Source organism: Chlorocebus sabaeus, chromosome 13 (genome assembly GCF_047675955.1).
Source record: "Chlorocebus sabaeus isolate Y175 chromosome 13, mChlSab1.0.hap1, whole genome shotgun sequence".
In the NCBI taxonomy this organism is placed as follows: domain Eukaryota; kingdom Metazoa; phylum Chordata; class Mammalia; order Primates; family Cercopithecidae; genus Chlorocebus; species Chlorocebus sabaeus.
In genome coordinates this window covers 20529582-20557207 of record NC_132916.1, presented here as the reverse complement: position 1 = coordinate 20557207, position 27626 = coordinate 20529582, and the positions used below count along the sequence as shown (strand labels likewise).

The window sequence follows — 27626 nt, the reverse complement described above, 5'->3', positions numbered from 1 at the left end:
CAATGCAAACCTACTTTATGGCTGAGTCAGAATAACAAAATTGGGGTTTTCAAAATTAATTGGAATTTTATTCTACACTACTTGTCTGGAGTCTTAAGCTACAAAGCTGTTGTTGTAAAGGTGGAAATCTAGCCTAATCAGTGCCAATGGCATTTGCAGAAGATGCCAAGAACTTCCTGGGTCTCAGGAAGGCTGGAATGTGCTTGTCTTCCCTTCTCCCTCCCTTCAGTAAACACAACCTTCCACCCTCCCCTCAGGCTCCAGCTGCTGCTTGCTTCACCCCTTTAGATCCCCGAGTTTGGGAGATGGCTGAAGTCTCTGTTGAAGGACTGGAGAAGGTTACAAGGATTGTCTCTGCCCCTGCCTTCCTCAGGCCTCCCAGAGGTGGAGGATGAGGGAGTCTTTGTGGAAGAGGAAAGAACTAAGGGAGGAGCCCAGTGTGAGAGGCTCAGCTCCCGCCTGCAGCACTTCCCTGCACCTGCTGCAGGTCCAATTCATGGGAACAGCTGGACTTTCAGCCACTGTCGTTGGTCTAGTAAGTTAAACTGTGGGCCTCTTACCCACTGCAGTCACTCCCTGGAGGCGGCCTCAGAGCTCTGGCTCCAGAGGGCACCTGTCTTGCATGGAGAGGTAAGAAATGTTTGAGTTGAACTGAATATTCACTGCCGGCTTGGGGTCAGTGAGATTAGTGAGAAGGGAACAGGTGGCGTCAAAGCTAATGGGATGCTTTATGGTTGGCACATTGCTGATTTCCAGGCTGCCGTGGGAAGGCTGATGGTGGGTATCCAGGTTGCTGTAGCGGGGTGGAGAGAAAGCGCCTCCTGTTTTCCAATGTGGAGGCAATCTGGCCATGACATCTGTGTCCCTGCCCACCATGGTGGAGAGGGGCCTGGATGCCTGGCATTGTGTGACCCTGGCCGCCACAGTGAAGGAGGGCCTGGATGCCCAGCGTTGTGTGCCCCTGGCCACCACAGTGAAGGAGGGCCTGGATGCCCAGCGTTGTGTGCCCCTGGCCACCACAGTGAAGGAGGGCCTGGATGCCCAGCGTTGTGTGCCCCTGGCCGCCACGGTGGAGGAGGGCCTGGATGCCCGGCTTTGTGTGCCCCTGGCCGCCACAGTGGAGGAGGGCCGGGATGCCCGGCTTTGTGTGCCCCTGGCCACCACGGTGGAGTAGGGCCGGGATGCCCGGCTCTGTGTGCCCCTGGCTACCACGGTGGAGGAGGGCCTGGATGCCCGGCTCTGTGTGCCCCTGGCCACCACGGTGGAGGAGGGCCTGGATGCCCGGCTCTGTGTGCCCCTGGCCGCCACGGTGGAGGAGGGCCTGGATGCCCGGCTCTGTGTGCCCCTGGCCGCCACGGTGGAGGAGGGCCTGGATGCCCGGCTTCGTGTGCCCCTGGCCGCCACGGTGGAGGAGGGCCTGGATGCCCGGCTTCGTGTGCCCCTGGCCGCCACGGTGGAGGAGGGCCTGGATGCCTGGTTTCGTGTGCCCCTGGCCGCCACGGTGGAGGAGGGCCTGGATGCCTGGTTTCGTGTGCCCCTGGCCGCCACGGTGGAGGAGGGCCTGGATGCCTGGCTTCATGTGCCCCTGCTCTGGCTGCATGGTTGTCAGGTGACCATCCTCTCCAGGGAGGGGAGAGCTGCCCCTCGCTGACGGAGGGTGTACGTGACTCGTTCCCCTGCCAGAATGTCGCATTCCTTGACATTTTGACCAGTCTTGCCACGTCCTATGGGTTAAGACCTGGATGATTACAAAAGTTGTGGAAGATGGTTTTCTCGACTCTTGTTTGCAATGGAGGTGCCAGCAGGGGCTGAGAAACACGGAGGGACCTCAGCAATGCCATCTGTTCTCAGAGGGGCTCAGGAGAAGCAAAGATGAGCGGTGGCCGAGGAATGGTGCCCCTGACATAGTCCGGGCAGCCCCGCCGGCACTCATGCTGCTGTGCTTGGCTTCCACAGCCAGGGAGCAGGGTGTCTTTCTGTAGCAGCCATCTGCCTCGCTCATCATCACTTGGGATGGTTTTGTCTTACCTGCCAAGTGGTAGTTCTTATGTCTTGCAGATCTTTGAATCCTCAGCACCTAGCACAGTGCCCTGCCTGCAGTAGGGGTAACATAGCCAGGAAACATAGCACGCATGATTGTTTCTCCAAAAGATGCACAGAAATCAGTGACCAGACAGAAGTGGTGGCCTTCCGTGTTTTTTTATTGTCACCATCTGTAATGGAATGGCATCCTGTACTTAAACTGAACACCTTTGGAAGCAGTGGCTCTCAGAGGTTAATGCCTGTGGCTCCCAGCTATGGCGACACCTCACTCCAATATGACGATATGATGGGTCAGTGGCTTGGAAGGGGTTCTCAGGAATCTGCATTTTTACAAGTTCATGGGGGTGATTCTGGGGCAGGTATTTTGTGAATGTGAATCATAACTTGAAAAAGAACACTTCAGGCTTTCAGCTGAGACACGGCTATCATTTGAATGTGTCCCCTCCAAAATTCAGGTGTTGAAATTTAATGGGTAGTGTGATAGTATTAAGAGGTGGCCCTTTAGGGATCTGCATTTAAGAAGTGATTAGGCTCTGAGAGCTCCTCCCTCATGAATGAGATCAAGGCCCCTGTAAAAGAGGCTTCCTGCAGCTTTCGATTTCACTCTCCTCTGGTCTGTGTGAGGACACAGCGTTCTGGAGGGCGCAGCAGGAAAGCATCATCTTGGAAGCAGACCCCTGGCCCTCACCACACAATGAACCCACCAGCCTCTTGATCTTGGACTCCAGAACTGAGAAAAAAATTTCTGTTCATGGTCAGGCATGGTGTCTCACACCTGTAATCCCAGCTCTTTGGAGGCTAAGATGGGAGAATTGCTTGAGCCCAGGAGTTCAAGACCAACCTAGGCAATATAGTGAGATGCTGTCTCTACAAAATTTTATAACATTAGCCAGGCTTAGTGGCACGCATTTGCAGTTCTAGCTCCTTAGTAGGTTGAGACAGGAGGATCACTGGAGCCCAGGATTTCAAGGTTACAGTGAGCTATGATTGTGCCACTATATCGCAGCCTGGGTGACAGAGCGAGAATCTGTCTCTAAAAAAGAAAAAAAAAAAAAATCTGTTCTTTATATGTTACCCAGCCTTTGGTATTTTGTTAGAGCAGCACAGATGGACTAAGTCAGACATGCTCTGGAAGGATTTTCCAAGTGAGGAATAAACAATGAGGAAGGTAACTCTGTCTCATTTCCACTTTCTTACACCTGGGGTGCTTCACACTTTAATTTTTGTCACACCTGGTGTAATCCCCTAGGTACACTTTAACATTAACCTTGTGGTACACCTTACGTTTTTGGTAGCATTATTGAAACCAGTTGATATATTAATATTTGAGGGCTTTTATAGGACACACACACACACACACACACACACACATATACTTGTAGGACGTACAATGAAAAACCAGTTAACTTTCCAAAGTACAGGATCTTAAGTAGACTCTGTTTGAGCCCTGGAGATTGGCAGTAGTCTCGGCTACCCTTCATGGTGCCGGGGTCTGAATTACTTGCCTTTCTGGGAAGCTGCCTTTTCTCCCTCCCTTGTGATCTTGCATCGAACCTTTCCTTAACCAAGTCTGCAGACTTAGGTTCGTCCTTCTCACCCTAAGGTGAACCGGCCAGCTCCCGTTCTCAGTCTGGGGAGTGCTCCTTTTCCACTGCTGAGCAGAGACCGGAGCAGGAGACAGTGATGCATCTCATGGCCCTGCCCCTGGCTCCCTTCTCTTTGGACACACCCCGAGGCGCAGCTGTGGCCTCCTCTGTAACAGGTCTGCAGAAGAGCAAGATAAGCAGCAGCCATAGTCCCTACATTTGTAACAGGAGAGGCCCAGACCTCCAGCTGGGGGATTAACATGTTCTCCAGAAATGGCTAGTTATTTCCAAACTTGCTTCTTTCCTCCAAGTCTTCACTGAGAGCCTGAATGCATTCATAGCTGCCTCACAAGGAGTGTGGTCCCCTGAGTGTGTGAAAGCTGTTGTCATCCTCTAAGTGTCCATGGAGTTTCCTGGGCTCCAGCTGGCTGTGGATACCAGGGCTTCTTTAAAGTGCTGGGTTCCTGGAGCCACACGTCTGAAAGGGCTCTGCTCTCCTCCCTTGCTGCTCCAAAAGTCATGGAAGTCAAAAGGGAGAAATGATTCCCCCAGCCATGCTGCATCCTGAAAGGCACACAGCACAAGTTGTAGGCGCCATACATTTTGAGGTCAGATTGTCCAGGTTTGGAACTAAGGAAGCGATCAGCCTCACTGAGCAGGATATTCAGACATTCCATCTGTAAATAGAGATGATGATAATACCCACCTCAGGGAATTGTTTGTTATTTTATTTACAAAATGATTATCAGGGCTGTGTGTCAGGCAGTGTCCCAGGCACTGCTCATGGTCCTCCAGTATAGGGAGGGAGACTGAGAAATGTAAATTGGAAGTGTGTGGAAAGTACAGTTAAAGAGAGGTGCAGGGCATTCTGAGTTTCCAGGGCTGGGAGGTTGACCTCATCACAAGTCTGGCGAAGACATTTTGCTTTAGGAAGTGATAGCTGATGTGAGATAATGAGAAGAGTGTCCTGTACATGTACCCAGCATGTAAAAAGGCCCCGTGGAGGCCTGGCTGGGGAGTGTCCTGAGGGATCGGAGGAGACCAGCAGATCTAGAGCTCAGGGAATCGAGGTGTGAGGCATTGAACGGAGAGGAGGCTGGGAGCCCAGAAGGGGAAGCCTTCCAGGCAGAGGTAAGAATGTTGGTCCTAAGACCAGTAGGAAGCCGCCTGTGGGTTCTAAGCTGGTGAATGACAGATCTGTGTTCTTAAAGTTGCTACTCTAGCTACAGAGTGGAAACTGGGATGGAGGAGTAATGAAGGTGGGTTTATGGAAGCCAGTTAAGAGGCTCCTGCTATAGCTTATGCAAAAGATGATTTAGCTTTCACTAGGGTGGCAGTGGAGGTGGTACAAAGTGCAGGTTTAGGAGACATTAAGCCATAGAATTGATCGTTATGGTGATGGATTGGATGGTAGGAACAGGGAGAGGAGGGTTCAGGAGTGGAGTATTCCATGAACCGTCACATTGCCTGCATAAACATGCATTACACATAAACGATTATGGTAATAATTTACAAAGAAGCATGCCCTTTGGTCTGCTCATTTCACAAGGCAGCTCTGGTTAAATGACTTTTTATTTTGGACTGGCCACATTCCCTAAGACCAAAGGCAGCTGGGCCCGTGTGCTCAGGGGGCCTGCCCTCTGACCCTGGTGTAGCCTTGCATCAAGCGTGAGCTCCTCTCTCCCCTCTCCTGTGTGGTGTGAGGGAGGTAGTGCAAGGAATGTTCTAGCAAGTTTCTCATCCTCATGCAGAACATCCCTGGTGGGTGCCCAGCCCCCGCACAAGGCTTGGCAGCCTTGAGTCTCTGTTAGTCTCTGTGTCCCTCCTCTGTATCCCCACTCTGACACGCAGGCTGGGCCCCATGGAAGAGGTACTGCCTGGCTCCGGCTGGCTTTTCGCAGATCAAGCCCATGCCTTCTTGCCTCAGGCTGTCCTGGCGCCTGGCTTTGCTTTTCCCTTTCTCATCAGCACCCTTGCTGTTCTTAGGTTTGGGGCAGGCCCGTGTCTTGTCAGCGGCAATCCTGGCTCCTCTCAACCAGGAACTGGAGTCCCCATTGGGCAGAAGAGGCTTCAGCTGACTTTGCTGCTCCTTTGCCACTGGGACAGCCCTGCAGGCTCTTCTCTGGGAGGTTCCCCATGGTGCCCTCCCACACAGCCTGGCTTGGTCTCAGGGCTGAAGCTGAGGACCTGGGTGTGCCTCAGTTGGCTGAACGTCATTGTGCGACTCACACCTGGACCTTTTGCCCAGCCCTCGGCTGTAAGAAGAACCAGCAGAGCCAGTCACAGGAAGTCCTGGCCCTTACCTTCCCAGGTTCAGCCACCACCAACATATTAGTCTTGGACTTTTGTTTTATTTTAATTTGGTAACTTAATTTTTTTAAGCATTTTAAATTTACAGAAAAATTGAGCCGAAAGCACAGAGAATTCTCATCTACCCCTTTCTTTCTCCTCCCTCCATTCCAGTTGCCCTTTTTCTTAACATCTTGCGTTAGTGTGGTGTCTTGGTTACAATTGCTGAGACAATCTTGCTATGTTATTATTAACTAAAGCTCCTCATTTCCATTCAGGCTCACTCTTTCTGTTATACATCCTGTGAGTTCTGGGGTTGTGTGTCCTTTTTCTCTAATTGGGTTTTGACAAATATATGATGACATAGATGCACCCTTACAAGATCATACAGGTTTTCTGGCCTGAACATTGCCCTGTGCTCTGCCTTAGTCATCTCTCTCTCCCTGTTGGCCCCTGGCAATCCCTGACGGTTTTACTATCTCCATATTTTAGTCTGTTCCAGAATGTCCTGTAGTTGGAATCATGCAGTATGGATACCTTTCCGGTTTGGCTTCGTTCACTTAGGGATCTGCATTTAAGGGTCCGTCGTGTCCTTTCATGCTTGATGGCCCATATCAACAATGGTCTTTCATACTCCAGGTGCAATGTGTCTGCTCACCAACTGAGGCCTTGCCATGGGATTCACAATTTCCTCTCAGTGTCTTCCAAGCAGCTTTTCCATATCATCTTCTCAGGCTTCTGTGCACCTGCCAGTACTGGACATATTTGGCCATTGCTGATCTAGGAGCCTTCCCAAGGCAGGTGGTGAAACGGTCTGGATTTCATGTTCTGTATTAGGAAATCTAACACTGCAGCAACCCCGAATGCCTCGTTCATGGGCAGTTGATAGTGCAGGGCAACCGTCTTCTCTCCAAGAACTGGCTAGAACAGGCTTCTGCCCACTGCTTTTATTCCATCATCAGGTAATTTGAGTGTTTCCAGTCTAAGAGAATTCCACTGCAAATCTGGATGTGGACCATCTTCTATCAGAGACAGCTCAGGCTTAATCCCTAAATTAACGGGAAGCAAGACATAGGCAAGTGTGACTTCTTAGAGACAGGCTGGACTGCTGCTGCTCTGTCCTTGGGTTGTGCCAGCCCTTCCTTTATTCTTTCGCAGTGTCCTTATCCGTTGCCTGTAGCCGAGGACCAGCACCAAGCCTGTAGGTTCTGCGTGGCGTTCCTCTCCTGCCCGGGGATCTTCATGTAGGTGCTGCACGGGGAAAGAAGGGTGCTGAGAGGAGAGGCTGCTGTCAGCACAGGAGCCATGAGGGTGGTGGCCATTTGGCCACTATGTCCAGTGCTTTCAAGGTGTCCTCAGTGTCCTCATTTATGCCATGGCTTAGAAGATTGTCCTTGCCATCTTTATGAACTGTCTCAGCCATCACTTATTTTCACTTTCCTCATGGGGACCAACCTGCCGACTTTCTCGTCACTGGGGCATTGTTAACTACCAGCTGTGCGTATTTAGTGTTCATATGCAGAGCAAAGTGTGATCGTGTCTGGGACGCTCTGCATCTGGGTTTTTTTGCTGACATTTACTTTTCCTTTTTTCTCTTTGAATGCTGTGGTTTTGAACAAGTTGGTAATGTGATCAGTTTTCACTTATGATTTTCAGGCATCAGGAGTACAAGAGTCCCTGGAAGAGACATTTGCATAGAATATTTACTTATTTGAAGAGGAATCAGATGTGCCCAGTCAACTTAGCACCCGCTGAGGTCCTGTTGCCATTTGTTGAGTTTGCACAACATGCCTGGGCATGATTGTGCCAGATTTCTGTCCAGCCCTGAGAATTAGTAAGCAGTCTGCATTTTACAGGTGTGGGAACTAAGGGTTAGGGGATGCGTTACGCTGCCCAACTCTCATGGGTTGTGAGAGGCAGAGATGAAATTGAAACCTGGGCCTGCCTCTCTCCAAACTCCATGCTCTGGGTGCAACACCACTTGGCCCCTCCCCAAGGGACCTCCTCTGTGCTGAGAAGCAGGACAGCCTGGGGCATACATGGGAAGTCGGAGGCTTCAGTCACTTTATTCCCGTGCTGTGCTCTGTTCACCAGGCTCCCTAGGGTCCTCCCGTCACAGGAGGAAGTGGCCTCTTGAGCCCTTTGAGATCAAGGCTGGGCATAGAACACTACTGCGGCTCAAACTCAGTCTTTTTTTTTTTTTAAACTGTGTCTGGAGCACTTTGATAATCTCTCCAGAGATATTCATTTGCTAAAATGAATTGCTAAATGTAGGGGAGAGTTTTGGGGGCGTGACTGAAGCCTGCCCTGGGTGCCAGTGATACTGGCAGCTTCCCTGGTGGGTGGGAAAGAGAAACCTGCCTGGTGGGTGGGTTCAGGACCTGGAAAAGACCTCCTCAGCCTAGTTCCTTGTTGCTTTGCTGCCGCCCCCAGGCAGTTCAGCCTGGGCTTAGTCAGCGTCTAGCAGCCTCACTGAACTTCTAGGACTAAGAGCCATCACACTGGCCTGCCGCTGCTGTTGCATAGGCGTGAGCTTGGTACTTGTCATCTCGCAACGTGCTCAGTGGCTCACCCAACTGCAGTACCTGGTGGAGCTCTTGAGATACCCGTTTGCTCTCTGAGGTTTGGATCAGCGGGGACCCAGATAAGAGTTCATTTGTAAGAACAAAATATATATCATGCTTGGGAGGCTGAGGTAGGCGGATCACTTGATGTCAGGAGTTCGAGACAGGTCTGGCCAACATGGTGATACCCCGTCTCTGCTAAAAATACAGAAATTAGATGGGTGTGGTGGCAGGCGCCTGTAATCTCAGCTACTCGGGAGGCTGAGGCAGGAGAATCCCTTGAACTTGGGAGGCGGAGATTGCAGTGAGCTGAGATAGCACCACTACACTCCAGCCTGGGTGACAGAACGAGCCTCCATCTCACAAACAAAAAAAAAAAAAAAAAAGAAAAGAAAAAAAGAAAAGGAAATATATATCATGCTACCCCTTAGCTGAAGCCAGTGTCATCTCTTCCTAGCTTATTTCTGTGGCTTCTTAAGTGGTCTTTTCGTGTATACCTTCCTTTCTTACAGGGAAACCATAACCCATTGTGCCTCTGTCCTAACCCACCAATGGCTTTTCTCTTGCTCATGGTCAAGTTAGAGGCTTTACAGGGGCCTCTGTCCCTTCCCCCGCCATGGCCCCACCTCTGCTACAGTGACCCCGGGGCTCCTGGCAGCTTTTCAGACACAGCCTGGCATTATGTGTTTTCCCCTGATGCAGTGTCTTTAATCAGACGCCTTTCTCGCTGAACCTTACCCTGTCACTGCCCGATTTAAAACTCCAGGCCCCCCTACTCTCTATCTCTCTCCCCTGCCTAATTTTTCTGCAAAGTATTTATCACCCTTTGCCATGCTACCTATTGTACTTATTTGATTATTGCCTGTCTTCCCGTTAGAGTTTAATCCCCATGAGAGCAAATATTTTTGTCAGTTGTTTATTCTTCATCCCTGGCATCTCGGACAGCGCCTGGCAGGTAGTAGGTGCTCAGTAAATTGGTGCTGCAGGGGTTTGCCTGGTGTCCTGAGATCCTGATGTAGATGTGCCTAGTTCTAGAATAATCTGACATAACCCGTGATGTGAATCTTCATGTGTGAGCACTGGTATTTGTTTTACAGTGTTGATTTGTGAAATAATGCCACTCCTGCTCACTTGTGTTGGAATGTGTCTCCATGAGCAGGAGGAAAGGGAGGCGTTCTATATGGGGCGTGGGGATGGCCCCTGCCGGGGGCTCTCCTCTCTGCCACAGCTGTCGTTTGCGTCTGTGTCAGTGCCCCAGAAGTGAACCTTCATAGGATATAGGTAGGTCAGGACCTGCTCTCCTGGGTGACAAGAACAGCGATTCCTGTAAATATTATGTAAAACATTCCTTCACTTCACCATGGCGTCAGGTTCAGTCAGGCTATTTTGATTTTTTTTTTTTTTTTTTTTTTTTTTGAGACAGAGTCTTGCTCTCTCGCCCAGGCTAGAGTGCAGTGGCATGATCTTGGCTCACTGAAACCTCTGCCTCCCGGGTTCCAGCAATTCTTCTGCCTCAGCCTCCTGAGTAGCTGAGATTACAGGCACGTGCCACTATGCTTGGCTAATTTTTGTATTTTTAGTGGCGACAGGGTTTCAACATGTTGGTCGGGCTATTCTTGAACTCCAGACCTCGTGATCTGCCTGCCTCGATCTCCCAAAGTGCTGGGATTACAGGTGTGAGCCACTGTGCCTGGCCTATTTTGATGTTTTTAAAAAGGGCTTTGGGAGGACTTTGCTCTCTGGCTCTGAGCAAGCTTTAGCCATTTGTTTAACTTTTAAAACAAATGTGTATTCGGGAAATACTGGTAATATGGGATCCCACTGGAAAGGCATGTGCTTGTTTACCCATGCTACTTCTGTCTAAGGCGCAAGGTTAGGCCATCCTACCCCAACCACTCTAAATGGCCTGGCCACCTGTGCAGATGGGTACCCGGTGGGGCTGGGCCCTTGGTTGGCATCAGGCAGGTTCATCTGCATGCCTTGCGTGCTCCCCAGCTTGTCAAGCCTCCATCTGCTTTGTTCTTCACTCTGGCGTCCCATGGACCTTCCTCAATCTGGATTTGGGAACATGCCCTCTGGCCTTCATGAGCCACGACTGTAGAGGATATAAGAAAATCAAAGTTTGTTTCTCTATTTTGCCGGGGCACTCCTTTCCAAAATAGGAGGTAAATATATGAAGATGCAAGGCCCAATGTGTCTTAAAATATCTGTCGTATTTTCTCTACTCTTTCTAGATAGTTTGGGAATGTCTTAGTTCATTTTCTGTCGCTGTGACAGAAGACTACAGACTGGGTAATGTATAAAGAAAATAAATTTATTTCTTTTAGTTCTGGAGGAAGATCATCAATGTCAGCAGGCTTCCCAATGGAAGCCAAGAGCAAGGATTCCAGAATTCCAAGAGGAAACAATTTCCAACCTCAAGGCCTGGGAAGTTCAAGGTTGAGGGGTCATATCTGGTTGGCTTCTGGTGAGAGCCTTCATCCCGTGTCATAGCATGGCAGAAAACTGGAAGGGCAGGCGAGTGCTTGAGAAAAGAGATGGGGCAAAGGGGGCCTACCCACTTTATAACAACCAGCCTCATGAGAACCAACCCAGTCTCTGGAGAATGGTGTTAATGCACACATGAAGCATGCCCCCATGGCCTAATCGCCTCTGAAAGTTCCCACTACCTCTCACCCAGTACTGTGGCACTGGGCACCAAATTTCACCCTGAGGTTTGGAGGGGTCAAACCACATTCACACCATAGCAGGGAGGATGTAGGCCTTGAGATTGGAAATGGTTTCCTCTCGGGTTTCTGGAATCCTTGTTGTTGGCTTCCATGCTCTGTTGCTTTAGGGAAACCCACTGACATTAATTCTCTATCTTCCATGTGTGGCCTGGTTTTCTTCTGAAAGCTTCCAGGATCCTCCCTTTATCCCCAGTGTTCTGACATTGTATAGTGATGTGTCATGGGGTAGGTTTGGCCCCTTGTTAAGTGGGAACATATATTTTTGCAGATTCCAGGGCTGATTTAAATATTTAATGTTATATTACTTAAATACATACCACTTAAAACTGGGTGTAAATTCCTTATGCTATGGTTATGAAAATCACATCCAAATTGCAAATTAAACATGAAGTACCCAGCTAATGAAACTCAAATGCACAACATCGCTTTGCTGTGATGGCTGGCTTCACTCCTTTTGTCACAGGAATTAGGTACAGATTGCCGTCGCTCAGTGTCCTTTGAGTGATAACGTTTGGCTTCACTTGGCGTGAATGAGTCATGTATATATTAAATCTACCCTGTGGCTTTTTTCTCATTAGCCACAATAATTAACATAATTCTGCTTGATGCCAATGTGTAAACACAGAGGAGCCCGGCACAGCGTGGTTATAGCACGGCTGTCCAGACTATTCTTAGACTGTGCTTGCTTACAGGAATTATTTTGGATTGTCATTACAACGAAAACATGAAATGTAAATGTTTTCATAGAGAGCTCACATAATCCCGAGGAATTTGGTTCTTTTTATATGCTTCCTATGCCAGTTTTCTCCCATAAGCCTATAGAAAGGTGAGCTATAAGAAATCATGGCTATTGTTCAGATGAGTGGTTGAACAGGTCATAATAAACTGGCATTTGCCACTCCCCATCCCTGCCACCCCACGTTTCTCCGTCAGCTGCTGCAATTTGCACAGCAGTTTAACCCCATGTTACGTCGCCATCCCTATTTTGAGATGGAGACAGATGAGAGCTGTTAGCCACGGTCATTTTCAGGGAGCTGCTAAGCTGTGTCTCCTGCAGCTTGGAGACCATGATCCATTTTTCAGGTGAAGTTTTAGCTTAAACATTGCTGCCCGCCACCTTCACTGCTGTGGGCAGGGGTAAACATTTGTATTGTTTGGAAGCTAACATGACATCGGAGAGGACTCACAGTGTAAACTTTCTGGCTAGTTAGAAGTGTGTGTATATCTGTGTGTTTATTTGTGTGTGTGTGTGTGAGCGCGCATGTGGAGTGATGTGGAGTGTGTGCATTCCTGTGTGTGTATGCTTGTGTATATATTTGTGTGTGTGTGTGTGCATGTGAGTGTATGAGTGTGTGTGGAGTGTGTGTATTCATCTGTGTGTATGTGTATATATTTGTGTGTGTGTGTGCATGTGAGTCTATGAGTGGTGTGGAGTGTGTGTATTCATCTGTGTGTATGTTTGTGTATATATTTGTGTGTGTGTGTGCCTGTGAGTGGTGTGGAGTGTGTGTATTCATCTGTGTATATGTGTATATATTTGTGTGTGTGTGTGGATGTGAGTGTATGACTAGTGTGGAGTGTGTCTATTCATGTATGTGTATGTTTGTGTACATATTTGTGTGTGTGTGGATGTGAGTGTATTAATGGTGTGGAGTGTGTGTATTCATCTGTGTGTGTATATATTTGTGTGTGTGTGTGCATGTGAGTGGTGTGGAGTGTGTGTATTCATGTGTGTGTATGTTTGTGTATATATTTGTGTGTGTTTGTGGATGTGAGTATATTAATGGTGTGGAGTGTGTGTATTCATCTGTGTCTATATATATTTGTGTGTGTGTGTGCATGTGAGTGGTGTGGAGTGTGTCTATTCATGTATGTGTATGTTTGTGTATATATTTGTGTATGTGTGTGGATGTGAGTGTATTAATGGTGTGGAGTGTGTGTATTCATCTGTGTGTTTGTGTATATATTTGTGTGTGTGTGTGCATGTGAGTGGTGTGGAGTGTGTGTATTCATGTGTGTGTATGTTTGTGTATATATTTGTGTGTGTGTACCTGTGAGTGAGTGGTGTGGTGTGTGTGTTTTCATCTGTGTGTATGTGTGTGTATTTGTGTGTGTGTGTGCATGTGAGTGTGAGTGGTGTGGTGTGTGTGTATTCATCTATGTGTATGTTTGTGTATATATTTTTGTGTGTGCATGTGAGTGTATGAGTGGTGTGGAGTGTGTCTATTCATGTGTGTGTATGTTTGTGTACATATTTGTGTGTGTGTGTGGATGTGAGTGTATGAATGGTGTGGAGTGTGTGTATTCATCTGTGTATCTGTTTGTGTATATATTTGTGTGTGTGTATGCATGTGAGTGGTATGGAGTGTGTGTATTCATGTGTGTGTATGTTTGTGTATATATTTGTGTGTGTGTGTGCATGTGAGTGTATTAGTGTGGAGTGTGTGTATTCGTGTGTATATATGTATATATTTGTGTGTGTGTGCATGTGTTTGGTGTGGAGTGTGTGTATTCATGTGTGTGTATGTTTGTGTATATATTTGTATGTGTGTGGATGTGAGTGTATGAATGGTATGGAGTGCATGTATTAATTCGCATGTGTATATATTTGTGTGTGTGTATGTGCATGTGAGTGTGAGTGGTGTGGTGTGTGTGTATTCATCTATGTGTATGTTTGTGTATATATTTTTGTGTGTGCATGTGAGTGTATGAGTGGTGTGGATTGTGTGTATTCATGTGTGTGTATGTTTGTGTATATATTTGTGTGTGTGTGCATGTAAGTGAGTGGTGTGGAGTGTTTATATTCATGTGTGTGTTTGTGTATATATTTGTGTGTGTGTGGATGTGAGTGTATGAATGGTATGGAGTGTGTGTATTAATGTGTGTGTATGTTTGTGTATATATTTGTGTGTGTGTGCGCTTGTGAGTGTATGAGTGGTATGGATTTTGTGTATTAATGTGTATGTTTGTGTATATATTTGTGTGTGTGTGTGCTTGTGAGTGTATGAGTGGTATGAATTTTGTGTATTCATGTGTGTGTGTGTTTGTGTATATATTTGTGTGTGTGTGTTGTCACTGCAGGCCAGCTGTGTTTCAGGACTCTGCTTTGCTTGCATTTCTGCATCCTGGTACCTAAGCCTGTTCTGAGCTTCCATCCGTGGCATGCCCAGCACCAGGCTCTGCAGCGCTTCCCAGTGTGGCGGCAGTGTGGGGTACCGCTGCTGCTTGCAAGCTGGGGCAGGGGTGCTGGTGATGGCCAAGCCTGCACTGCGTGTTGGTTTGTGAGGTGTCTTCAGGGCTCCGGTGTGCTCCTGTCATTACTGTCCTTCTCCAAAACCTCTCAGGCTCAGAACCTGGATCTGATCTTTACCTTTTCTTTCCCCCTCATCCCCCATCCAGTTCATCTCCAAACTCCATCTGTTTATTCCTCCCTATTATCACTATTTTAAAATCTTATTCTTGCCGGGATCATCTTCAAGCCCTGTTGCTTCGCACCTGATGCATGGCCTTCGCACTGCCTCCTGCCCCCTCCCTGTTACCCGCGCTCCGCAGCGGGGCCAGCTCTTCCTTCTGTCATTCCCCTCGCTTGTTCTGGAGCCGTGGAACCTTCAGTGGGGACAGTCTCTGCAGGACAAGGGGAGCCGGCAGCCTATGGGCCAATGGGTTTTGTTTATCCTACACAATATTTTAAGAAGTTGCCAGACAGCTTTAAAAACTGGATTTTTCTACACTAAAAAACTCTACTTTCAGTTATTCCTGAAAACATAGACAATCCAGCAGCACTGAGCACATATTCTTAGAAGGTGACAGGAGGTGGGAATGGTGTGTTCCCTGCTCCTTCCCCTCGGGCCGTGTTTTCTGCAGTTTGCTGCACTCCTCACTCTATGGTATAGCCCGTCAGCCTGTCCCATTTCTGTCACCTGTCTGGCCCCCATCAACATGCATGTTTGCAGCCCAGGTCAGGGACCTTTCTACACCCACAGTTAGAACTCATCTTGTCTTTTTGCCTCCTGCTACCATTTTGCCTCTCGGGAGTTCTCTCCCTTCCCTCTAAACCTGTTCAAATCCTGTCATTCCACAAGGCCAGCTCACCTCCTCCCTCCTATGTGAAACCTCCCTGCCTGCCGCTGGCGGAGTTTTCTCCCTCCCTGAATTACTAAAGCACTCCAGGTTTGTCTGTGGCTTTGGGGCCATTGCATGTCATTGTGTTTGTCAGAGCTGTGTTTAGACAGCCCGTCCCCCAGGGCCAGGGCCTCACTGTGGCTGACACACAGCGCCTTGCTCGCTCTGGACTGTGGGTTCTCAACAAATCTACGACAAGAAAGGTGTGTAGAGGTGACCCAGGGCCTCATGCTATGGGTACCAATGGGAGGGCCTCTCACTAATGTGGGGCAGGGTGTAGCTGATAACTTTCCCCAGCAGCTCTGAAGACAGTTGTTTCCCTTTTTGTCACCAGAGCCACTGTTTAGGGACACATCTTTAATGTGGGAAAATGCCCAAACACAACTAAGCTCTGGGACATCATGGTGGGCCGTGGATGTGTTCCCTCCGTTGTAAGTGATTTGATCTGTCACTAAGGTCATTCAGTGATACTGCTTTAAGATCAGCATACAGAAAAGAAAGTTAAATAGGACTTCAGTGAAACTTAGAATATTTCCATACTTCTCATTCAGAATATTAAGTACCAATCTACAGGATTCTCTCCTTGGTACTAGGTGCTGTCTTTGCTTCCCAGGACTCTCCCTCCCCAGAGCCTCTGGGTCTCTGTGTTCTTCTCACCTGGGTTTTGTTTCAGCCTCACTGACATTCAGAGCACCTGGGGCGCAGGCTGAGCTGGGAGCAGGATGCCTCTCTTCTCCTATGCCTCTGATAAATCCGGGTGGGATTTCTGAGAAGCAGCATAGGTTGGTAAAAAGCGCAGATGCTTAATGACTGTTGTGATGACTCAATCACTTGAGGTTTTCCCCAACCCTTGAGATCTGGGCTTTGTTTGCATCAGCTTTCTGGCTTGCAAAACCAAGCTCAGGGTTTCTTATCACATGCCCTTGGGTAGTGAGAATGACCTTGAGATGCCTGGCATTTTTTTTCTTTACTCCTGTCAAGCCCCTTTGAGAGGGAAAGGAGCTTTGCTTCCCAACTTCTGGGCAAGAGGGCAAGTGTACTCCAGGGCAGCACTGTCCAATAGCGCTTTCTGCCACAATGCAAGCGTTCTCCATCTGTGCTCTCCGGTGCAGTAGCCACTGGCCTCGTGTAGCTATTGAGCACTTGAGATGTGGCCACTGCGACTGCGGAACTGAACTGTATTTCATTTTAGTGTATTCAAATGTGCTTACCACATATGCTTACCATATGGGACAGCCCAGATCTCAGGGGCTGGGGAAAATGGGTCAGTGCAATACCTAACAGAAGAGCCGTGCACAGTCCTAATGGGAAGATGCCTAATTGAAGATGCCTACTGCATAGGGCGAGGCTCTACACTGCTATTCAAGTCAAAGCCTGTTTGTCTAAACTTGGCTGGCATCAAAACGTTTTGAATAATATTTGCAGAAAAACCCATTGCTGTGCTGTTCTGAGGAGGGCATTAGTTACTAATCGTTCTTTCATTTCCTTTAAAAATAGCAGACACCAAGCTCCGTTAGTTGTGATTTAAGGACCCACAGTGGTATAGCTTGTGAGTGCAGTCACCCACTGCATAACAGCATTTCAGTTAACAGTGGACTGCATATATGACAGTGGTCCCATAAGATTATAAGACCCTATTTTTACTGTACCATTTCTACGTTTAGATGCACAAATACTTCCCACTGTGTTACTGTTGCCTACATTATTCCATATGGTAATATACTGTCCAGGTTTATAACCTAGGAGCAATAGACTGTGCCATACAGCCTGGGTGTGTGGTAAGCTAGGTCATCTAGATTTGTGTAAATTCACTCTATGATGCTTGCACAACAATGCTCCTAGCCATCGAAAGGTCATCCTTCAGCTTTATTATCATCAAAGCATTTCAACTTCCTGTTTCTACATCATCAGCTTCTATTAATAGCTACATGATTGTTAAGTATAAATATGAAAATTATGTTGAGGAGTACAAGATCTTTCTTCCATTAGGCAGAACCGCACAGATGAGATCTAAAACATTCACGTTGATCAATACTGCTTTTGAAGTGGATTTTTCCCCTTAAGAGCCAAGCAAAGGATCAAAACAGAAATTCTCCACAGAAACAGGAATAAATCACTAGAGAGGTTGTTTCTGGAATTTTCCTGTCCATTGAGCGCCTGCCCATGGAGCTAATGTCAGCAAGGATAGTGTATCATATTCCTTGACTTCCTCAGTATACTAGGGTCCTCACTTTTGTGTTGTAACACACACACAAGAGGTTGAGTACTATTACTGAATAAATGCACTTTAGTAGGAAGGAAACTTTCAGAAAGTCAGCCTCTCCTGGGAAGCCAAGACAAACAGCTCTTGGAGCCAAGACACAGAGAGGCCACACCCAGGGAATGCCCAGGTGTCCCCAGTGTCCCCATGCACACCTTTCTCTCTAGCTCCTGCAGATGCTTCTCAGCCATCCCTGTGGCTGGAAGGAGTTGGGTTGCGGTGACTCCTGATGAAATGCAAAATTGCAGGACTCTCTTAAATGCTCTTTTATTTTGACATTTTAAAATGCTATTCTGAGAAGTATAGAGAAGACTTAGGTAACAGAAGAGATGAGAAATAGCCAAGATCTTCTTTGAAGTTCAGATTCCAAGTTAGTGAGGTCTTGCACCAAATCCAGCTGACCCTTCTTCCCTCTTTTCGGGACTAGATGTCTTTGGTGGCAGGAATATTAAACTAGACCCACGCTGACTGCAACAATGAAAGGGGTTGACTCACTCACCGATAGGCAGGCTTCAGAGGTGGTTTGATGCAGGGATGTGGTGATTTTACCTAGAACCCTGTTTTCTTATTCTCTTCAGCTCCGCCCACTGTGGAGTCAGTGCCTCATCCTAAACTCAGCCTCTCTTCAGGGTTGTATGGTGGCCACTGGTAATTTCCGGTGCCACACTTCCTCGGTTCAGAGGGAGTGAAGGGGATGTTCTTGTTAAAAGAGCACCTTTTCCCAGAGCCCCCTTAGTTCTTAGTTGGACCACGTGTCTTCTCTTACGTCAGTAACTGGGGCTAAAGCAATGCTGATGCTCTAAATCCCATGGTGGAATCAAGTTTTCTATAGACCCAGAGCTGTGAAGGAAGATGTGGACCCCCAAATAAAGATTGGGGTAATCACCCAGCAAAGAGTAGCTCTTAGATAGGAAACTACCATCTCCCAGCTCTATCATCTGCCAATCTCCCCTTATATACTTACAGATGCAGCTTTCTGCTAGAAAGTAGAAAATTCTCATTTTTTTGAAAGATTACTTTTATGGCTTTGTGACTATTAATTCTCCTTTGCTCCCCCCTCTTCTTTTCCCTCTTCTTTTCCTTCCTTCCTTCATTTCCCTTCTTCCTCTGTCCCCATCCCTCCTTCCCTTTTCCTCTCTTCTCCCCTCTTCTCTTTACCCCTTCATCCTGTTTCCCCTCTCTTCTCTTTCCTTCCCTCCTTTCCTCCTAGCCTGTCCTTGCCCTCTTTATCCGTCAGCCCTTCTCAATTGATGATCTAGTTGTTTGTTCAACTTAATCTAACTGGTGGGGTACAGTTAGGTTTCTTACTAAATTAAATGCCTTCATATCCTCTCACTGTCCCCCAGGAAGAAGAAATGCCAGAGGTAGAAATTGACATTGATGATCTTCTTGATGCAGACAGTGATGAAGAGAGAGCTTCAAAATTACAGGTAAGCAGTTTTCGAAATTCTAATCATGGATACTCGGGAGTCTACTTGGGTCTCCAGAGCTTGGCATGAACTGATTCCGCCCTGTGGTGGAGTTGGCACCAGGACCTGGGCCATGGCTGTTTGCAGAGAGGAAAGCAATGGGCTGCTAAGTGTTCGCCCTCTTAAACCGTCTCTCTGAGGATAAAGCAGCTCTTGACTATAGTCTGTTCTCAAAGTACCTTACGGGTATAACTTTCTCCAGCCCCATTTTCTTGGGAGAAACAGCTGATTCTGCTTCCAAAGATCCACTTGCCAGGGAAGAGAATTGATACCCCACAGTTGCATGAGAAAGAGAAGGACTGAACTGGCACTGGAATATCCAAGCCCAGGGCTCCAGTATCACAGTTGTGGACTGTATCATTCATGCAATTAATTTCTAAATATGATTGCTTATGACATAATTCTATTTAGTAGATGATCTCTCCATAGACAGTGTTCACCTCATAGCATTGCAGTACAACGATGGATATTGAGATGTCTAGTATTTCTTTAGTGGACAGCAATAAAGTACAGTACTTATTTCCCTTCCTGTGGTAGGTCAAATCTATCATTTTTAAATCTACATTTGGGAGTTTCTAAAACCAGTTGACTTTTGACTTGCCATTGTTCTTAATGTCCACTGATAATTACTGTTAATGGCTGTTGGTGACCACAAATGGCAAATGGCCACTATGGCAATCAAAGGGCACATTTTAATGTATTAATGTGTTTAATGCATTAGTCATTACTAGTGTCCCTTGAGTGGTGAACAGTCTGAGTTATGAAAATTAGTTCTTCTTGGTAGATTTAGCTGGGAGAAAATAGCATCCTAGTTATAAAATTTTAAAAAGATAATGCAGGTATCAGTTCTATAGAAAATGTAATGACATAACAAAGTTTTCTTAACATTGAGAACTTGAAAGGAGTTTTTAAGCTATCATCACCCCCCAACTCCCAGTTCCCAGGTGAGGACCCAAGCTAGTTTATGGCTACATTGCACTTAAACCCTTTGCTTTCTGAGTGCAGTGTGGGTGCCACCGTCTTGCACAGGCTGGCTCAACTTGAATATCCACCAATCTGGCAGCCAAAGGAAAGGTGTGTGCATGTGCGTGTGCACACAGAGGAGGCAAAAAGTCATTGACCGGAGGAGTGGGTTTGAAACCATTTGGATCTTGCCGGGTTACATCCAGTTAATTAAAGGAAAACTGGAGAGGGGGATTTGGTTCCTGTGGAAGGCCATCCTGGATTTGAGCTACTGAGTTAGTCCAGATCTTTCTGAAGTCTACAACCTAATGGATGCTTGAGCGTCCCTGTCCTTCTTTAAAAGAAACTGTTCCTCAGCAAGGCATTCAAGACCTGGTCAAGGGGCCCGGCGTAGTAGCTCATGCCTGTAATCCTAGTGCTTTGGGAGGCCAAGGCGAGTGGATCACCCGAGGTCAGGAGTTTGAGACCAGCCTGGCTAACATGGCAAAACCCCGTCTCTACTAAAAATACAAAAATTAGCCGGGCGTGGTGAGGTGCACCTGTAGTCCCAGCTATTCGGAAGGCTGAGGCAGGAGAATTGCTTGAACCGGGAGGTGGAGGTTGCAATGAGCTGAGATCGTGCCACTGCACTCTAGTCTGGGAGACAGAGCAAGACTGTGTCTCAAAACAAACAAACAAACACACAGACAAAAAAACAAAAACAAACAAAAAACGAACAAAAAAACTGGTCAAGGGTTATGCTTTGTTTTCAATGCTATGGTAGCAATAAATAAATAAAGAAATAAATAAATCTTTTCCTGTTTAAAAATTTTTTCATGTAGCGCATGTGTGTGCAGGCTGAAGAATTTATGAAGGTTAAACGTTTTATATCTTCAGACAACCAACTGGTGCTGAAATGAAGTATGTTTCTAGATAGTATGAAATCTTGCTTTACCATTATAAAATAATACTATGAATATAAAATGATGTTTAATTTTGCCTTAACAATAATACTGAATTTTAAGATGATAAAACTGATCTTCTGTGTGTTTAATTCTAGGAAGCTCTTGTAGACTGCTACAAACCAACAGAGGTAAACAAATCACTTTTCCTAAATGCCATGTTTGAACTGGTTTTTATTAAATCAATTTGTCTATTTTTAAAGCAAACCACAATAAGTGGATTTGAGTGTGTGTATACCAATTAGCAATTATTATCCATGAGTGCATATGTTTGAATAGCTCTAACTTCATTATTTCTAAGCCTAAATGTGTCTAGTTCAGAGATACTTAAAATTAATGGAGCAGAGTGTGTTGCTTGTGTTAGATAAAAGCCAGACTTCAAAGGAAATTGTGAAAGGGTTTGGAATCATTTTAGTAAAAGTTTTAGGTTTGTAACTGGTTTATACATCCTATTAGTTTATTGGTATGTATTTTTTAAAAGCTTAAAGTCAGCTCTGTCTTTCCAAAGAGTTAGCTTTATTGGGAAAAAATGTTATGCTTTGTTTAGATATTTATGAAGTATAATGTATAAACATTAGCATAAAAATGGGTATTAATATGATTAGACTAAAGCATTTAATGTAGACTCTCATGACTGACAGCACAGAGTAGAAATTAAGGTTTAATCAGTTATGAAAATATTAGCAAGAGAATTCCTGTGATAAACTGGAGAAATTATAAGATCCGTCAGATGTTTTGAAGTCTATTTGTAACATCAAAGCCATAGTGGTAAGACTTCTGATTTTTGAAGAGATCTAATTAAAAGGGGGGAGGAAAGCATGCTTTGACAAGTATCTGATTTCAGTGACTTGGTTTGGGACTAGTTACCTATTTGAGCTTTATTCTTCCAACCTCCAGCTTTGATTGTATCTTGCAGTCATAAAGATTTTTAATTTTAATTTTAGCCATCAAAATATATACTTTTAGACCAGGTTTGGTGGCCCACACCTGTAATCCCAGGCCAAAGTGGGAGGATCACTTGAGCCCAGCAGTTCAAGACCAGCCTGGTCAACAAAGCGAGATCTCATCTCTTAAGAAAAAAAAATTATATATATATATATATTTAAGTTAATGTAATACAAATACATACTAATACATCTGAACCCTCCCCCACCAAAAATTCTGAGGCTTATTTTAAAAAGGTAACAGTGACTTTCTCCACCTTTCAGGCCCCTTCCCTATTTTATATTATATTTATGTATCATATTTCTATATTTTAATAAGCAACACTTTTGCACTTTTTGGCTGCTTCCCTTCCCTGCTATTTGCTCTTTTCTTTCTGTTTTTTCTTCTAGAGGCAGGGGCTCATTCTGTCACCCAGGCTGGAGTGCAGTGGTGCAGTCATAATTCCCTGCAACCTTGAACTCCTGTGTTCAAGCAACTCTCCCTCCTCAGCCTCCTGAGTAGCTAGGACTGCAGCCATGCATTACCACACCCAGCTAAATTATTTTTATTTTTATTTTATAGAGACTGTATCTCACTATGTTGCACACACTCATCTTGAACTCCTGGCCTCAGGCTATCCTCCTGCTTCAGCCTCTCAAAGTGCTGGAATTACAGGCATGAGCCACACTGTGCCTGGCCTACTTATTCTTTTGTTCTTAAATATGCATTTACTATTTTTTTTCATTTATTGACTTTAGGAGAAAGATGATCACGCTCTCACTCTCCACATAATTCCTTTTCATCTATACCCTCATCAAAGTTATTTAACAGTATTTTGTTAAATTAGTAGACAAGGTTTATAATACTATGATTTAAACAGATGTTTTTCACTGTTAAGCCAACAGTAAAATAGGATCATGGTTCTTTTTTGTATAGCCTTTTGTTTCTCTTGGAGTTGACAATCCTTGTCATTGTGATTAGTAGTAGTAGTAGTAGTAGTATTTTGAGACAGGGTCTCGCTCTATCACCCAGGCTGGAGTGCAGTGGTACAATCTTGGCTCACCGCAACCTCTGCCTCGCAGGTTCAAGTGGTTCTTGTGCCTCAGCCTCCTGAGTAGCTGGGATTACTAAGCCCAGCTAATTTTTGTATTTTCAGTAGAGACAGGGTTTTGCCATGTTGGCCAGGCTAGTCTCAGACTCCTGGCCTCAAGTGATCCACCCACCTCGGCCTCCCAAAGTGCTGGGATTACAGGCGTGAGTCCCCGTGCCTGGCCATAACCCTTGTCTTTAGTTTTGTCCAATACCAATTGGTATTTTTTGTTGAACTCTCTAGTGTGTTTGTCAAACATACAATATATTTCTTGACTGCTCAAACACATCACTACCATCCCCCTGCCCCGAGACTTTTCTCCTGGATCCCCTATACAACAATCTAGAGAAATTTTTCTTTGTGTTTATGTTTAAAATTATTCTGCTCTCTGCATCGTCTCTGTTTTCTCTGAATCTTACCTTTTTCTGCCTATTTTCATGTCTTTGCTGATTTTTGGTGGCATAGTCACATTTGAATATGGGGAGACAGTAAGCTGATTTGCATTTGTGTGTATAAGAACAGCTTGTTTTTTTGTTGTTGTTTTTGAACAGAGTCTTGCTCTGTCACTCCAGGCGGGGATGCAGTGGCACCATGTAGGCTCACTGCAAACCCTGCTTTCCGGGTTCAAGCGATTCTCATGCCTCAGCCTCCTGAGTAGTTGGGATTATAGGTGTGGGCCACCATGCCCGGCTAATTTTTGTATTTTTAGTAGGGGCGGAGTTTTGCCATGTTGGCCAGGCTGGTCTGAAACTTCTGGTCTCAAATGCTCCACCTGCCTCAGCCTTACAAAGTTCTGGGATTACAAGAAAGAGGCACCGCGCCCGGCCAGGGCTGCGTGGTTATTGCTGGATCTCACAATGGAGTGAGCACGTTGCAAGCCAGATTTATTTTCTTAATCTGTTATGTGTGGAAGGGGATGGCTCCTCAAAAATGTCGATGTTTGGTTCTTTTTCTCTGGAGAGAGTCAGGATTTTTAGAGTTTGACCCTCAGATTTCCTCCCAGAGAGGAGAAGGCAGGAGACTTTACCATGTAGCTCTTTGGGGACTAAACCTTCTTTATTTATAGGTAGTTGGGGAATTAATATAGGAACGTGATTTTAAGTTGTGTGATGGGTTAGACAAGAATAATAGAATTGTAGTCAAGAAAAATGATGAATGATGCAGATGAATGAACATGTAATATGGGGGTGGAAGGGGTTGCTGTAGAGAGGAAGCCCCATTGGCCACTGCAGACATGCGTTCACTCATTTCATCAAGCCCTTTTTCTTCAGTTCTCCACCTAAGTGAAGAAATTCATGCTTTGGTTATTCGGGTGAGAAAGTTTGGACTTGCAGATTTCTCTTTTGCCCAGCTTCGCAGCCAACAGTGAAACGCATTGCATTTCCTCATGGAAATGAGCCCATTCTCTCCCTAGTTTTTGTAATGTTTGGGGAACCAATATTTACATTAGTTGAGAGCCATGCCATTCAATGAAAATGGTGGGTCTTGTCCCCGGAGCAAAAATATTTCTCATCTGGTTTCTATACAGAGGGTCAGGAGATGAAGAATATAATATTTGAACACTCTTCAGAGTTCTGAAAGCAGAAAAAGGAGCTGGAGTCTCTAAGTGAACATCTCTATGTTCTTTTTTTAGCTCATGTTTCTAGGAATGGAAATGATGTAAAATGCTGAGGAATTTCATTCAAGTTCCCTTATCTGTTAATGGATCATTTCAAAAAGGCTGGACACTTTTGCCTTTGAGCGTATGCTCCTAGGAAACAGATTTTACTGGCACCTGGATTGTGACAATGACAATCAATAGCTTATTTTTTCCAGAGCTCTGTAGTTCACATTTGCACTAACATACATTGCTTTATTTAATCCTCACAATCGTCATTTCAAGTAGAGAGGGTTTGGGTAGCTTGCCCATAATGTCAGAGTCGTGAGCAAGAGAGTCAGGACTCAACCCAAGTTTCTGACGCCTAATCTTGTACTCTTTCTTTCCAATCTGCTAGTCTTCCTAAGCTACTTGACTCAGCAAGAAGCTTAGAACTTTGTAGGACTTTGTCTTATCTGAACTAAATGCCTATCAATTAAGGTGTTCTTTTCTAAGTAGGGATCTCTAAAGGTGCTGTTTTTGATCAAAATGATTTTACTTACAACTGTTATGCCACTTGGAAGTTAGAAATGTAAGGAGGATGTCTTTGCTGATTTAGGTACTTTTATTTTATAACCCCTCATTGCAGAGGTAGGGTGAGTGGTGGAAAGAATACTGGAATTTGAGTCAAAGTCTTGTGCCAATGCTAGCACCAACTGTATGACTTTAAGCAATGTTCTCAACCTCTCTGAGTCTCCCTTTCCTCCTCTATAAAATGGGGTAATACTAACCATCTCTCCTCATGTTTGTAAGGATTATTTGCTATGATAACTTTTTAAAATTATTTTATTTTTTGAGAAAGAGTTTCACTGTGTTGCCTAGGCTGGAGTGTGGTGGCACAATCACAGCTCACTGTAGCCTTAATCTCCTGGGCTCAAGTGATCCTCCTGCCTTAGCCCCCCCAGGTAGCTGAGACAACAGGTGCATACCACCACACTCGGCTAATTTTTGTTATTTTTGTAGAGACAAAGTTTCTCCATGTTGCCCAGGCTAGTCTCGAATTCCTGAGCTCAAGCAATTCACCCTCCTGGGCCTCACAAAGTGCTGGGATTACAGGTATGAGCCACCAAGCCTGGCCCACAGTGATAATTTTAGTGATAGTAACAACAGCAATGATAATGGCTAAAAAATCACTAGGCACTTAGTAGATGCCAGGCACTGGTCTAATCACATCTCATGTATTAAGAGATTTAATCTTTTTTTCCAGAAAAATGTTAACATTTGTTAAATTCTTCGTAGTTTTTAAAAGAAAATTTTAAGTAGACTATTATTTAGAGCAGTTTTAGGTTCACAGTGAAATTGACTAGAAGGTACCAATTTCCAGTATGCTCACTCTCGTCCACCTCACACATGTACACAGCCTCCCCAGTTGTCACCATCTCCCCACAGAGAGGTACATTTGTTAGAACTGGTGAACCTACATTAACACATCATTATCGCCCGAAGTCCACAGTTAACATTAGGATTCACTCTTGGTACTGTACATTATAGATTTGACTGAATTTGTAATGACATGTATTCACCACTACAGCATCATACAGAGTAGTGTCAGTGCCCTAATAATCCTCTGTGCTCCGCCTAGTCATCTCTCCTTCCCCCCAACCCCTGGCAACCACTGATCTCTTTATTGTCTCCATAGTTTTACCTTTCTCAGAATGTCATATAGTTGGAATTATACAGTATTTAGCCCTTCTATTTTCAGAATAGCCATAGCATGAAAATTTGTAAATTTTTTCAAATTTACAAACTGGCTCTTTTTTTTTTTTTTTTTTTTTTTTTTTTTTTTTTTTTTTTTGAGGTGGGGTCTTGCTTTGTCTCCCAGGCTGGAGTGTAGTGGCATGATCTCTGCTCACTGCAACCTCTGCCTTCCGGGTTCAAGTGATTCTCCTACCTCAGTCTCTCGAGTAGCTGGGATTACAGATGCGTGCCACCACACCCAGCTAATTTTTGTATTTTTACTAGAGACTAGGTTTCGCCATGTTGGCAAGGCTGGTCTTGAGCTCCTGACCTCAGGTGATGTGCCCACCTCAGACTCCCAAATTGCTGGGATTACAGGCATGAGCCACCGTGCCCAGCCCAAAATGGCTTTTAAAAAATTTGATATCAACATTTCACAGCTACAGACTGGCTTCTTTTCCTTAGTAATATGCATTTAAATTTGCTCTGGGTCTTTTCATTGCTTGATAGCTCATTTCTTCTCAGTGCTGAATAATATTCTATTGTCTGGATGTACTAGAGTTTATGAATTCATTCACCTACTGAAATACTCTTAGTTGCTTCTAAGTTTTGGCAATTAATGAATAAAGCTGCTATAAACATTCCTGAGCAGGTTTTTGTGTGGACATAACTTCTCAAGTCTTTTGGGTAAATACCAAGGAGTAGGATTACTGTATTGTAAGAAGAATGTGTTTAGGTTTTGTAAGAATCTGCTTAACTTCCTTCCAAATCAGCTGTACCGTTTTGCATTCTCACCAGCAAAGAGAGTTCCTGTTGCTCCACATCCTCCCCAGCATTTAGTGTTGTCATTGTTCTGGATTTGGGCCATTCTAATTGGTGTGTAGTGGTATCTCATTATTGTTTTAATTTGCATTTCTCTGGTGATGTATGATTTGGAACAACTTTTCATATGTTTATTTGTCATCTATATCTTCTTTAGTGAGGGGTCTGTTAGGGTTTCTGGTCCATCTTTTAATTGGTTTGTTTTCTTTTTGTTGAATTTTAAGGGTTCTTTGAAATTTTGGATAATAGGCCTTTATCAGACATGTTTTTTGCAATATTTTCTCCCAGTCTGTGGCTTCTCTTTTTATTCTCTTGACAGGGTGTTTCACAAAGCAGGAATTTTTGTTTTCATGAAATCCACCTTATCAATATTTTATTTCATGGATCATGCCTTTTGTGTGGTATCTATAAATCATTGTAAAACACAAGATCATTTAGATTTTTCTCCTATATTGCCTTTGGGAGATTTATAGTTTTGCAATTTACATTAGGTCCATATGTGATCCATTTG

The 27626-nt window shown here is 45.2% G+C and overlaps 1 protein-coding gene across 1 annotated transcript in view; it reads left to right on the top strand.

Moving 5' to 3' along the window:
- Positions 1-27626, top strand: part of PPP1R14C (protein phosphatase 1 regulatory inhibitor subunit 14C) — a 108917-nt gene that overhangs the window by 54110 nt on the left and 27181 nt on the right. The window contains exons 2-3 of the mRNA XM_038001111.2: positions 18940-19023; positions 21065-21097. Coding sequence (XP_037857039.1) covers positions 18940-19023; positions 21065-21097 — 117 coding nt within the window. The remainder of the gene's footprint in view (positions 1-18939; positions 19024-21064; positions 21098-27626) is intronic.